At 41.7% G+C, this 14,796-nt stretch overlaps 1 protein-coding gene across 1 annotated transcript in view; it reads right to left on the bottom strand.

Annotated features, from left to right (window-relative positions):
* The window catches only part of trus (programmed cell death 2 like trus), a 96,647-nt gene extending 84,395 nt beyond the window's left edge, over positions 1-12,252 (bottom strand). Inside the window, exons 1-2 of the mRNA XM_080275494.1 lie at positions 12,055-12,252; positions 7,208-7,368 (exon numbers count right to left, since the gene is read on the bottom strand). Coding sequence (XP_080131620.1) covers positions 7,208-7,368; positions 12,055-12,162 — 269 coding nt within the window. The 5' untranslated portion in view covers positions 12,163-12,252. The remainder of the gene's footprint in view (positions 1-7,207; positions 7,369-12,054) is intronic.
* Between the last annotated feature and the right edge of the window lie 2,544 nt (positions 12,253-14,796).

Here is a 14,796-nt window from a genome sequence, read left to right on the forward strand (position 1 = left end):
GGAAAAAGTACTGTATACAGCACCCACTCCAAACATATTTGTAATAACATAAATAGTGATGAGTTCACCAATACAAGTGATGTACCGAGCTGGTAGGTAATATTTCGTATCATTTCGGCCATCAAGGAAGTGTTGGACTTGTAGGCCTACTGTGTCATTACACTTGTATATGTTCACTAATATATATATATATTTCAGATTCAGGTATAGTACTGTATTGATTGCAGTATTGTACAGTATACAGTACTCTCTCCAAACACAGTTGTAATACCATAGGTGGTGATGACAGTGTTCACCAATATATTTAAGGTACTGAGTGGGTAGGTTTTTGATCATTCCACAAATCCAATTTCTTGGCATCATCCCGGTCCCATAGATGCCGAATACAGTAGAAGTCCTATTTTTCGGCATCTATGGGACCAGGCAAGTGCCGAAATATCAAAATTGCCGAATTAACAAAAACCCTACCCACTCAGTACCTTATATGTTTTGGTGAACATTGTCATCACTACTCATATCATTACAAATGTGTTTGGAGAGAGTACTGTATACTGTTTGATACTGTACAATACTGTAATGAATACAGTACTATACATGAATATGAAAAATAAAGAAATTAGTGAACATACTCTATATACAGTACACCCTCATTATCGACTTTTTTTTATTGACGGATTTGATTATCGACGTTTTTTTTGTCTCCTGGGAGTTAAATTATTATTATTAAAAAAATAAAAAAATAAAGAATTGTATTGGCACCTCCTAGCAAGTTTGCGCGCCATCCTGCCAGGTGTCTCTGGCTGCTCGCAGCATGTTCCCGCCGACCCAACAAACAACAGCATCAGTACACGTTTGTCTGTTGTTCTCATATCGTGTTCGGCCACATCTATCGTGCTTTCGCGATCATCATGGCTCCGAAGAGCCCTTGTAACACTCCAACTGGAAATAAGGCAGCTAAGAGAGCAAGGAAAGTACTTACCTTGGAAGTAAAGAACGAAATATTACAAAAACTTAGAAGTGGAATGAACTATGCAGTGGTTGGTCGCGAGTATGGCATGAATGAGTCCAGTGTTCGTGGCATAAAATGGAGAGAAAAAGACATTAAAGATGCTCTGGCTTCGTGCACACCAGGATCGGCTAAAGTAACGATGCATGTGAGAGATGATGCCTTGGTGAAGGTGGAAAAGGCACTGAATATTTGGACTGAGGACTTAAACCGTGACGCGTGCCGCTAGACTCCCAGTTCATCAGAAACAAAGCAAAACAACTCTACGCTCGGTTTGCTGGTGAAAGCAGTGGTGTTGGTGAAGATAATGGTGATGAAAGTGAGGCAGGTGAAAATAGTGATGATGGTGATGAAAGTAATGACGATGGTGATAGGCCTAGTAATGTTGGTGCTTCTAGGCAAAAGAAATTTGCAGCCAGCAAGGGCTGGTTCGAGAATTTTAAGAAAAGGTATGGCCTACATAACATTAGGATGATTGGTGTAGCAGCTTCAGCAGATCAGATAGCAGGAGAATCGTACCCACGTGACTTTGCTGAACTTATAAGGGAGAAAGGGTACAGGCATGAACAAGTGTTTAATGCGGACGAAACACGCCTGTGGTGGAAGAAAATGCCTAAAAGAACGTACATTTCGAAGGAGGAGAAAAGTGCGCCAGGCTTTAAAGCAGCAAAAGATTGTGTGTCTGTGCTGTTGTGTGGTAATGCAGAAGGACATATGATAAAACCCATGCTCCTGTATCATTTGTTATAATGTTAAAGACGAGTTGGATTTTTTGTCAATAAAGGATATTTCTTGCAAAAGTTAGGCAGAGATTAAATATGAAATATACGAGCATAAGGAGAGTTGAATTTTCCTAAAAGAAGATCCTAGCGAAAGCTAGGCTAAGATTCATCTTTGATAGCATAAACTGCCATACAGTCGTGAAAATTTAGGTCTGGGAGAAATGGAATATCAAGAATGAAAGGAAGCTCTTGAGAATGAAAGTAAATAGGAGAGCGTGGTCTCTCTGGTATGAGCTAGCAGCACCGGCGTGTGTTGTGAAGATCGGTGCGAACAGCTGATCTAACGTAACACTTGCCCCACACTCTCAGTTATTAGAACGTATGAATGACCACCACTGCTGCTTTCGTTTTTTTTTTTTTTTTTTTTACACACTCGGTTATGTAAACATATGGATGGCTACAACTGCTGGTTTCGCCTTTTATTTTTAGATGAAGTGAGGTGTAAGTGGAGAGAGAAGTGATGATACAGCAGCCATTACAAGTTGAGGTCCAGTGTCCGACCACTATGCATCAACATCAGAGATTATGCTATTTTTTCCATAATTCTTTACTTAATATAAGTTGTTTTATTATGATATTCAGTTTTTCAATTGCCTAACTAATTTATTTCTAAGAAACACTAAAACTAAACTCCATATTACACACGAGTGATTGAAGGGATATTAAAACATATAAATAAAGGGTACCTGACCAGACGAAAATCGGTATCGACGGTTTTAGGCATCGACGAGTATCTTAGGTACCTATCCCCTGTCGATGATGAGGGTGTACTGTAAATGTAATGATACAGTAGGCCTACAAGTTCACATGCACTTACCTAAACTTATAGTCGGTTCCTTAATTACATATGTACAATAGAAGGGGTTGATTGGAGTCTGCTACTGCTGGAAGAAGTCCCCAGCAGTAGAGGGGACGAAAAAAATCGGAAAATCTGCCAAATGATCAGAGATTTTCGTAAATGGGACTATTTCTCAAAACTGCCGAAATGGCAGGTTTGCCGGGGAATTGGATGCCGAAGAATTGGACTTTTACTGTAATAGGACTTTTACTGTATATATATATATACTGTATATATATATATATATATATATATATATATATATATACCTACACACACACACACACACACACACTTGTATATATATATATATATATACATGCTGTGGCACAAAAGAAGAAAGCATACTATGAATGGATAAGAAGTAGGAGCGTGGATGAACTTGAGAGGTGGAAGAGAGAGTTATATGTAGAAAGGAAGTGAGAGGTGAAAAGATTAGTAAGAGAGAGTAAGAATAGAGTGAATGAGGAATTTGGAAGGAACTTCAGTGTAAAGTTGAAAGACTGTAAGAAAATGTTCTGGAAAGAGGTGAAGAGAGTAAGACAGGGTGATAGTGAAGTTAGTAGGGGAGTGAAAGATAAAAATGGCACATTACTAGTGGAGAAGAGAGAAAAAGTGAGCAGATGGAGAGAACACTTTAAGGAATTGTTGAATATAGAGAACGGAAGTAATGCAAGTATAAGTGGCTGGGGAATGGCTGGGAGAAGGAGGGAGGTGAGAAGACAGGAAGAAATCAGTAGGATAGAAGTTATGGAAGCAATGAAAAAAGTCAAACTGGGGAAAGCCCCAGGAATTCATGGAGTGTGTGGCGAAATGCTGAAGCATGGGAGAGAGATAGTAGTAGAATGGATGTGGAAGATGTGCAGATTGGCCTGGGAGGAAGGTAGTGTCCCAGAGGATTGGAAGTCAGGTATAATTATTACCTTGTACAAAGGAAAAGGAGAAAAAGAAGTGTGTGGTAATCATATGGGCATTTGTTTTCTTAGTGTAACAGAAAATGTGTATGGTAGGATACTTATTGCCAGAGTTAGGGATATAACAGAGGAATTAGTTGGAGAAGAACAGGGAGGCTTTAGGAAGGGAAGAGGTTGTGTAGATCAGATATTCATTCTTAGATCTTTTGTGAAAAAGTTTCTAGAGAAGGGAAGGAAGTTGTATGCGGTTTTCATGGATTTGGAGAAAGCATATGACAGGGTGGACAGACAAGGATTGTGGAAAGTATTAAGAATACATGGAGTAGATGGGAAGTTGTTGAATGCTTTGAAGAGTATGTATGATGGTGCTAAGGCTGCAGTGCGTGTGGATGGTGAACTGAGTGAATTTTTCTCTTTGTAGGGTGGGTTGAAACAAGGATGTGTCATGTCTCCATGGTTGTTCAATTTGTATATGGATGGGGTTATAAAAGAGATACAAGGCAGGCCAGTGGATGTTGGAGTGGCCCTAGTTAGAGAGGGTAGTGTTTGGAAACTCCCTGTACTGTTGTTTGCAGATGATACTGTGTTGTTAAGTGAAGACGAAGGGGAGCTGTAAGGCTTGGTGGATGAGTTTGGGAGAGTGTGTAGGAAACGGAATCTAAAGGTGAATGTACGGAAGAGTAAAGTGATGGTCTTTGAGAAAGGTGAATTCAGTAAATGTACAGTGAGGTTGGATGGTAAGGAAATGGAAAATGCGAGTATGTTTAAATACTTGGGAAGTGTGATGAGTAAGGATGAAAGTTTGGAGGGTGAAGTGCTTGAAAGGGTACAACAAGGAAGAAAGGTTGCTGGTTCCTTGAAAGCAATGATAAGGAACAGGGAAGTGAGCATGGAAGTGAAAAACTTGCTACATGATAGTATTGTGATACCAACTCTAACTTATGGAAGTGAAGCTTGGACATTGTTGGAAAGACAGAGGTCAAGAGTGAGAGCAGTGGAAATGAGTTATTTAAGAGGAGCCTGTGGAGTCACATGGAGAGACCGGCTGACAAATGAGGATATAAAGAAGGGTTGTGGTATGGATGTGGATGTGACAGGAAGCGTTAGGAGGAACACACCGAGGTGATTTGGCCATGTGGAGAGGATTGGGGGGTAAGAGACTGATGAGGAGAGTGTATGTGAGTGAGGTGGAGGGGGGAGAGGGAGTGAGAGGCCAAGGATGAGGTGGAGGGATGGAGTGGAGAGGTATATGAGAGAGGGGGTGTGTGAGTTGGAAGCAGGGCGGTGAAATAGCAGGGGACAGGACGACGTGGAGGCGATTTGTTTGTGGCCATCCCTTGAGGGATTAAGGCATCTGGCAATATATATATATATATATATATATATATATACACACATACATATGCATAAGTATACAGTAGAACCTCTTTGGTCTGGACCCCTTTGATCCGGATTTCTGTTAATTCGGACAAAATTTAAAAATAATAAGCTCAAAAATAAGTTGCAAGTCATTCTAAAGTCATTTTCAGTATCGGCGCGGAAAGCAATCGTCATTTGTTTAGTCTCGGATCACGCTAGGTCACAATATGGGCGCCTGTTTAAATAACGCTAGCATTCATTCCATCAACTAGTTCACTAACCATTTATATTTTTACGCTGTATTTCAAAAGTTAATCCTCCTTACCATGCCCCTTAATGCAAGTGTAGCTTCTGTAATGAATAAAGGTGTTAAAAGGAGGAGTTTGCTTACACAAAAATGGGTCAGAATATTCTGCAGAGTTTAATGATTACTGTAGGTTATTTTTTGTACTTAAATGTGCTTTACTTGTACATCAAACATTAGCTTCTTGCCCATATGGGCATTATCAATATGCCAAAGATGACAATGTATTTTTTGCCTACATAAGTTTTATTTTTATTCCAAATATTACAGTTAATTAATTAATTTATTTTTTTGCCTACACGGGCCTTAGTCACTTACTACAATTTAAAATGTAGGCTAGTTTCTTGTCCTGGCCTTACCTGTAAATTATGCAATACAAATCTATCATACATGATTAGTTTGGTTATTTTAATATACTTTCATCTATTGCAGTTATGTAGGGTTGACATATGCCACATATGTTAATAATTAATAAACATACCATATGTAGATAGTTTTTGGTATGAATTGGAGATTACCCTGATGGTCCGGACAATCTGCTAATTCGGACAACCCTTCCCCCCATATAGTCCGAATGAGAGAGGTTCTACTGTATATATATCATTCGTTTTCACTTCTGAAGGCTCCAACATGCTTGCATGTGTCAGCCTTGGTTACCTAATGGTGGTTCTCCATGCTGCTCAATCTCTGGCAGCTTCCATATTAGTCCCTTAACCCTGAGGCCACATTAATGATTCTCATTTTCTCCACCCAATTATTACCCCCTATCCTCTCCACATGCCCAAACCATCTCAATCTACCTCTCCTCATCACAACACCAATACACTCCAGTAACATCCTACCTCTCGATTCTTCCATTGCAAACCTAGCCCCTCCAGGCCTTGCACTCAAGGATGCACTGCATATCCACCTAATCATTGCCATTTCTGTATGTTTGAGCCTGCGAATATCCTCTTCCTTTACTGCCCAGGTCCCGCTACCATACAGTACTACACTCCTAACACATATCGCACACAAAGATCCCTTAGCATGGAGGGAGACCCCTCTCAGTGTCAGGCAAGGCAACAGCTTCCTGAACTTCTTCCAACCACTCCTCACTCTAGTCATAGAACTAGCTCCTACCCCACCTCCAATGGATAACATGTCTCCCTAATAACAAAACTCTTCCACACACTCAAGAGACTCAGCAAGTTCAATTGTTTCATGCCTGGCAATATCCACATGCTCTCCCAAACACACCGTACACATGAAATCAGCATTATCTCGCAGTCTACTTCTAATACCACTACATCTCTTATGCACCCACTTATCACAAACACTGCAAATGATGGAGTTACTTCCCATGCCCTTCAGACATACTGCACATGGCCACTCTCTCTTCTTTGTTAGTACCACTTCCAGACCTAGATACCATCACATTTGTTTTATCTGCATTTACTCTTAAGCCCATTTGCCCCATACCATCTCTCCACTTCCTAAATCTTTCCTCTGCCTCCCTTTCATTCTATGCAACCAACACCAAATGATCAGCATACAACATCTCCCATGGGAGTCCATTTCTGAAGTCACGTGAGAGGGCTTCAAGAACCATGATAAACAACAACGGGCTCAAGACTGACCCCTGATGCACACCAATATTCACGGAAAACTCATCACTCAAATCTCCATTCACCGGTGCCTGGGTGTGAGCACCCACATACATGGCCATAACGACCCTAACCAGCCAATCCTCAATTCCATGCTTTCTCATTGCCCACCTCACCACCTCTCTAGGGACTCTGCCAAAGGCCTTCTCCAAATCAACAAAAACAACCGACATCAGCAGGTACATTTCTTAAAATATGATTCATATCAGAACCACCACATTCCAATTATCGTATTACTTTCCCATTCCGATTCCAGTACCAAGTATCACATTATTTTCCCACTCCAATTTCAATACCGATATTAATCAGCTACTGTCTGCCGATTTACAGCACTAGCCATTCTGTCCCTTTCACTGACCTCTGCGAGCGGTTCCAGCACTCTTGAGAGACACAAGCGAAGATGTAAAGAGTTCGGTGATGAAGGCCACCCTCTAGAGGTGCATAGATTTGTATCACCAGCGTCTGTTTGCGACCACATCGTTGACACACCGGCACTGTACACCCACTTACACACCAATCCTGCAAGTAGAATGTATGTGTTAGTGGACAAATAATGCCACAACCGGTTAGTACAATGTTTAAAATCATCATCATTTATTTATGAACACTCAAACATGCTTGCAAGTATCAGCCTTCATCACCTAATAGTGGCTCTCCATGCCACTTGATCTCCAAGGTTGAAGCAATTACACTTCAAAAAATTAATTACAATTACAATTACTTTCTTTGTTTTAAAAATACAATTATAATTACAAATACAATTGGGAATAGAAATTACATTACAATTACAATTACTGCAAAACAAAATCAATTATAATTACAATTATAATTCCAAATTCCCGAATTTGGGGGGAAAAATCGTTATAGTCAAGAAAAATACAAATTTGGCATTGTAAGTTTGTCCTTTATTTACTGAGGCACAAACTAATTTGAAAATAAAAATGAAGATTTCATTTTTGTGTATGTTGCGAACAGTAACTAAAGTGCCTGTAGTTTTCCAAACAATTTACTACTGCACTTAATAACACTGAACGGAAATAAGTGACTCCAGGTTGAGATCTGTTCGCGGTGAAATAATTTCCTGGAATGCTGAAAACTTATGGAGCAGATGTAGCAGTACACTCAGTTACCTCTCTTGCAAGGTTCTTCAGTGGATGCAAAGCCTATGACACTTCTTTCCAGTATAGCATTGGATCACTGGAAAATCGCAGAGTTCCTTCCTCTACATATTGCTTCAACAAAAGACTCACTGACACTGTGCTTCCCTCTGATCCCGTTGATTTTGGAGCTCTGATGACCATTTTGGTATAGAAGAGAACAGTCTGTGTTTTTTTTATTCCAGTAATCCTCCTGCTAGATCATCCTTGTCACACTCTTTATCCATTGTTGACCCCTCGTGAACCACCTCCAATTCTTCGAGCATTTCCTTGACATATGCCAGCACATGATCCTTCTGCTCTTGTAGTGAAAGCCAGTCCAGTATGAACCTTGGATCCAAAAAGGCCGCCACTTGAACATCTCTCATTTCCAAGTATGGACCCAATCTTTTCTTCACAGAGTCCAATAGCACATTAGCCAGTTGATCACAGTACAGTACTGTAATTTGGTGGTATGAATCAGATTCTGCAGTGAGTGTTTAAGTCCCTGAATCACTGGTCCAACAGCAGTTATGGTCACCTTCTTCTGTCCCTCCACAACTTCCAAGGGCTCGTGAAAAGGTTCGAGGACAATCACAAGCTCCTTCAAGGCAGAAATCTCCACTGGCACGATTTTCTTACTCCTTTGCTCTCTCTGGGACAGAAGATCAATCGCATTATTCACCTCTACAGGGTCCTTGAGTATGGATTTCACCATTTTCAGCAGTGAATTCTATCTTGTCACATTAAGTGTCTGGAGCACAATTCCTTTAGATCAAAGAATGGAGCAGCTACTGTTGATTTCCTCTTTGAGTTGATCATGGATGCAATTTTCTGAAGCTTTGATGAGAGTAGTGAATATTTTACATTTGGGTGAGTAAACCCTTATCTCACACACAGTTGCTGAGTATGTACAAAACATCCCATTCTTTGAGGAAAATAAGTCAGAACACCTTCTATGCAAATATCCTCATCAATGATGTTGGGGTCACATGAATTTCCAACCTCCTCTTCTTCCTAATCTATGTAGAAACCTAGCAAGGAAATGTCAAATGCATTCACCATTAAGATGCATTAGTTACGACTTTCCTTACTTTCCCTTGAATACTGAACCAACTGACAGTTTCCTCACAGGCAGATGCAATGTTAAATGCTGTGTGTCGGCCTTCTGAATTATCACAACCAAGGATACGAGACTTCAGTTCTCAGTCTCTGTTAACACAGCTCACTGATGGGAAAAGAGATTGTGTATGTGGGCCGTGAAGAATGTGCGTCTAGGAGAGAGTGTGAACAAGGGTGTCAAGCCTTCTCTCACCACTGCTTTTTATTCAGTCCCGCCTCTCCCATGCAACCTGAGTAGGAGAAGTTCTCTGGTGACATTGGCATTGGTGACTGGTAAAATCTAGGGACTAGGGAGGAGCAAGGGCTCTGGACCATACCCCTCTTCCACCACAAGATCCTGGACCTCGGCATTTCCGATCGAAGGGGGATAAGGAGCTAGGTCAAGGCCCATGAGAGAACAGGTGTTCGGGACAAAGTCAGTAGAACTGTCAAAACGCGGCTTAGGTGGGTTAATCCAAGGGCATCTTAATCCCATAATGACAGCTGGGTACAGGGTTACCTTGCCAGTACTACTTTCCTCCCCTTTCATAATTACAATTGTTACAATTAATATATCTCTATCTATCTATCTATTGTCAGACACCTCAATCCCGTTCGGGGTGGCCACAAACAAATCACCTCCACATCGCCCTGTCCCCCGCCATTTCACTGCCCTGCTCCCAACTCACACCCCCCTCTCTCATATACCTCTCCACCCCATCCCTCCATCTCATCCTCGGCCTCCCCCTCCCTCTTTCCCCCTCCACCTCACTCATATACACTCTCTTCGTCAGTCTTTCACCCTCCATCCTCTCCACATGGCCAAACCACCTAAGTGTATTCCTCATAACGCTTCCTGTCACATCCACATCCACACCACAACGTTCCTTTATATCCTCATTCGTCAGCCTGTCTCTCCACGTGACTCCACAGGCTCCTCTTAAATAACTCATTTCCACTGCTCTCACTCTTGACTTGTGTCCTTCCAACAATGTCCAAGCTTCACTTCCGTACATTAGAGTTGGTATCACAATACTGTCATGTAGTAACTTTTTCACTTCCATGCTCACTTCCCTGTTTCTTATCACTGCTTTCAAGGAACCAGCAACCTTTCTTCCCTGCTGTACCCTTTCAAGCACTTCACCTTCCAAACCTCCATCCTTACTCATCACACTACCCAAATACTTAAACGTACTCACATTTTCCAATTCCTCACCATCCAACCTTGCTGTACATTCACTAACTTCACCTCTCTCAAAGACCATCACTTTACTCTTCCCTACATTCACCTTTAGGTTCCGTTTCTTACACACTCTCTCAAACTCATCCACCAAGCCTTGCAGCTCCCCTTCGTCTTCACTCAACAACACAGTATCATCTGCAAACAACAGTACAGGGAGTTTCCAAACACTATCCTCTCTCACCAGGGCCACTCCAACATCCACTACCCTACCTTGTACCTCTTTTATTACCCCATCCATGTACAGATTGAACAACCATGGAGACATGACACATCCCTGTTTCAAACCAACTTTCAAAGAGAAAAATTCACTTAGTTCACCATCCACACGCACTGCAGCCTTCGCACCATCGTACATACTCTTCACAGCATTCAACAACTTCCCATCTACTCCATATATTCTTAACTCTTTCCACAATCCTTGTCTATCCACCCGGTCATATGCTTTCTCCAAATCCATGAAAGCCGCATACAACTTCTTTCCCTTCTCTAGAAACTTTTCCACTAAAGATCTAAGAATGAATATCTGATCTACACAACCTCTTCCCTTCCTAAAGCCTCCCTGTTCTTCTCCAACTAATTTCTCTGTTCTTTCTCTAACTCTGTCTATAAGCATCCTACCATACACTTTTCCTATTATACTAAGAAGACAAATGCCCCTATGATTACCACACACTTCTTTTTCCCCTTTTCCTTTGTACAAGGGAATAATTATACCTGACTTCCAATCCTCCGGGACTCTACCTTCCTCCCAGGCCAATCTGCACATCTTCCACATCCATTCTACTACTATCTCTCACCCATGCTTCAGCATTTAACCATACACTCCAATAGGAAGAAATACCGCATCACTGTCATACATAATTAACCTACTGACTGCGGCTGTATCATATATGATTTCCTGCTTTCAAAAATTCCACCGTCAGAAATGGCACGAAAGAAATCATCTAGTAACCCATGGCACCCTACAGAATATTGCCACACACAGATTATGCATTTCTACAAGGAGCAGAGCTCAGCTCAGTTACTTACAAAATGCCAGAAGTAATGGTATGAAATCTTCTCCATGCCGCCGCTAGGAGTAGCCCAAGCAAATATTGGATGAATTCTCTGGATGAGTGTAGTGATGATAGTGATATGTCGTTAGATGATAAAAGTGATGGTTCAGATGCTGACTGACACCTTATCTGATCGCAAGATTGACACTGACGACACAGTGCAACCACAACACACTGTTCGCCTGGCGCCACTGCATGGGAATATTTTTTACTTCATGGTCCTGTTGCAGAGGTAATTTTTTTTGTTTGCTATATTGTGTTATATACCACTGAACTCAGGATTTTTTTCTCTGTCTTTTGACAATATTATTTTCTTTCTAATATTTTTTCCTAAATATTTGAATACTGCAGCACACAGGATGTACATGTAAACAAACACTGATGCTGTGAATGGGTTAATGAGAGATGAGCCCAAGATATTGCATGAATGACCCTCCACTGGCTCAAAGGCCTACATTACAAAGATGATCACCTCAGTTATATGCCTCATGGCGTATTCCCCCACCTTTACTAGGCTGATTTCATGAACATGAAACACTAATACTGGTTTAAAACGTAGGCCTATAACTTATAATTATCAAAAGCTAGCAAAATTTCCCTAACGATAGCTATCAGACAAATAATTGAAACGGGTACATGCCAATGAGTATACTGTGAACAAAGGACTCACTGGTGTGCCTCCCACTTTACTGACGGTGAAGCCAACACTCTGTTGGTTCCTGCTGGTGATCTGCTCCTCCACATAGCCCAGCAAGACCAGCTGGGGTTTAGAGGCCATCCTGGCACTAATTTGTACCACCTTTACAAACCTTCGCTTGGATTCAGATCATGGAGGTCACCGCAAAATACACTTCTCACCACTACCTCATTGTTGCTTAGCCTTCTAATGTTTTCATTTTCACTCCCTCCTTCAGTCAAACACAATGAGTGCAGCAGACGACACATCAATAAATTCCGCCGTCTGAGAACGTAGGCCTAGGCCCAGCAAGGAGGCCAACCCCGTGTTCTGATTGGCTGTAAAGCACACATGAAGCAACAATGAGAGTTCCTATTGGGTATTGATTTTACAGCATTCTCGTGCGCATGTTGACGTTATGACACTGAAGCATTTTAATGCAATTCTGGAAAATATATACTTGACTTTAATATTGTAACTTATAATATAACAGCCACTCTATCACAATTGTTTAGCAGAGGAGTGTAAAAAATAATTCCCCCCCTCCCCCGGTAATTAGACGTTCTTAAAATGCTTGCCACAGTGGTCACTGCACATAACCCAGTGGAAACAATCTCAAGTGTCACCTGCGAAAGGCGTTTTACAACTCGACAACAAATTTACTAAGATGGTGACTAGTCAAAAGGCACTGACTAATGACAATCCAAACAAAATCAGAGTATAAACATAAGCGACACGTGGGGAACACTTGCACTGGGGGCACGTTCTCTTATTATTAAGGGGGATCGGTGGCTCAGAGGTAGAGCGCCCGACTCGTAATCGCGAGGTTGCAAGTTTGAGTTCGAGCCTCTATATATATAAAGGTGACATGCAAGACTGTGACCAGGGAAGATTTAATCATCCCCGAGTTCGGCAACTACGGCCAAATAGCCCCGCTAGGTTACAGGAGCGCGCTACCACTCCTGGCAACGGTGACCCGTCAGAGGCTCGAACTCAAACTCGTAACCTCGCGATTACGAACCGGGCGCTCTACCTCTGAGCCACCGCTCCCCCTTCATAATAAGAGAAAGCTTCCCCAGTGCAAGTGTTCCCCACGAGTCGCTTATGTTTATACAGTACTCTGATTTTGTGTGGATTGCCATTAATCAGTGCCTTTTGACTACAATAGTAGTTAGCCTACTATCTTAGTAAATTTGTTGTCGAGTTGTAAAACGCCTTTCGCAGGTGACACGAGATAGTTTCCACTATCTCAATATCTATCTATCTATATAGATGGATAGATAGATAAACAGTTAGATAGACAGACAGATAGATTGACATATAGATGTCAGCAGCAGCCATTACAAGTCAACTGCTGAACAAAAGGCCTCCTCCAACCTTCTCCAAGAATTCCTTGACTGAGCCAATATCTGCCACGTTTTCCCTGCAAATTTCTCCATCTCATTTCTCCACCTCCTGTCTGGCCTTCTTCTGCTACGTTTACAATCTCTTGGTGTCCAGTCAGTCAGTCTCTTGCTCCATAGGTTTTCCTTCATTCTTGCTACATGGCATGCCCTCCATTTCTGTTCTTTTATAACTTCTTTTGTCTCTTTAGTCTGCTCTCTCATCCAAGCTGATCTTTTCCTGTCTCCTAAAGATATGCCCAACATAGACCTTTCCACTGCTCTCTGAGAACGGATTAGCTTATCTTCCATCGATTTTGTTTCCAGGTCTCACAACGCACGTCATAGCTGGGATTATACTGTACATTCGTTATATACTTTCATTTCATACACGGGCGTCATCCGCGGGGGGGGGGGGACGGGGGGACATATCCCCCGACTTTTCATTCAGGGGGGACAACATATTGATTGTCCCCCCACTTTTTTCATTGAGTTTTATATACCAGAAACTGGAATGAACTACTGCTGCTGCTGATGATAATGATGAAAATGATGATGATGATGATGATGATGATGATGATGACAATGATGATGATGATGATAACAATGATGATGATGTCTCCCCTTCTCTTTTATCCCTTTCAGGTCAAGGCCTGTCTCTGTTAAGCTAAATGAAGTCATCTGACATTAATGGTATAAATGTACTGTAGAGAGACACCTTTGAGCTGAGTAGGTTAATTTTGCTGTGTAAGGTTATAAGCAGTGTTAATAGTGGCATGATTTGGATCTCTGAATGTCAAGTCTCATATCACACTTCCCCATACCATACCCTACCATACCCTTCCCTACCATACCAAACCGAGTCCTTCTATCGTTTGAGTGTTGTATGCTACCGTAAGGAGTGCCGGTAAAAGCGTGATGCTGGTCATTTGTATTACTTGCTCACATACACCAGCCCCTCTTTGATTGTATACCAAAGCCGTGTTGGATCAAATAAACTCGACCCCATTGACTGGTGTTCTTACATTATTTTACCAGAGTTTTTCTGTTATAAAAGAGTTATGCTAGGTGTTTAAGGGTCAGCTTCCCGTCCCCTGAACGCCTAGTATGCAGCTGGCTTCTCTTTCTAGACCGGAGCTTAGACAAATAAGAGAGAGGCAGGACACAAAAACTCAAGGCAACAACTTTACACATGTATTGATTAATTCTATTTGTGGAACAGGTAGATGTCACTAAAATGCGTGACTTAAAGAACAGTGCCCCCGAAAAATACCATAGTACCCCCGACGACAGGGCAAGCCAAACACAACTCAGTATGCCCGAGGATGCGCCGACATCCCCACACGGACCCCAC

Source organism: Coenobita brevimanus, chromosome 61, assembly GCF_032717465.1.
Source record: "Coenobita brevimanus isolate Jiangsu-jjx chromosome 61, ASM3271746v2, whole genome shotgun sequence".
Taxonomy (NCBI): Eukaryota; Metazoa; Arthropoda; class Malacostraca; order Decapoda; family Coenobitidae; genus Coenobita; species Coenobita brevimanus.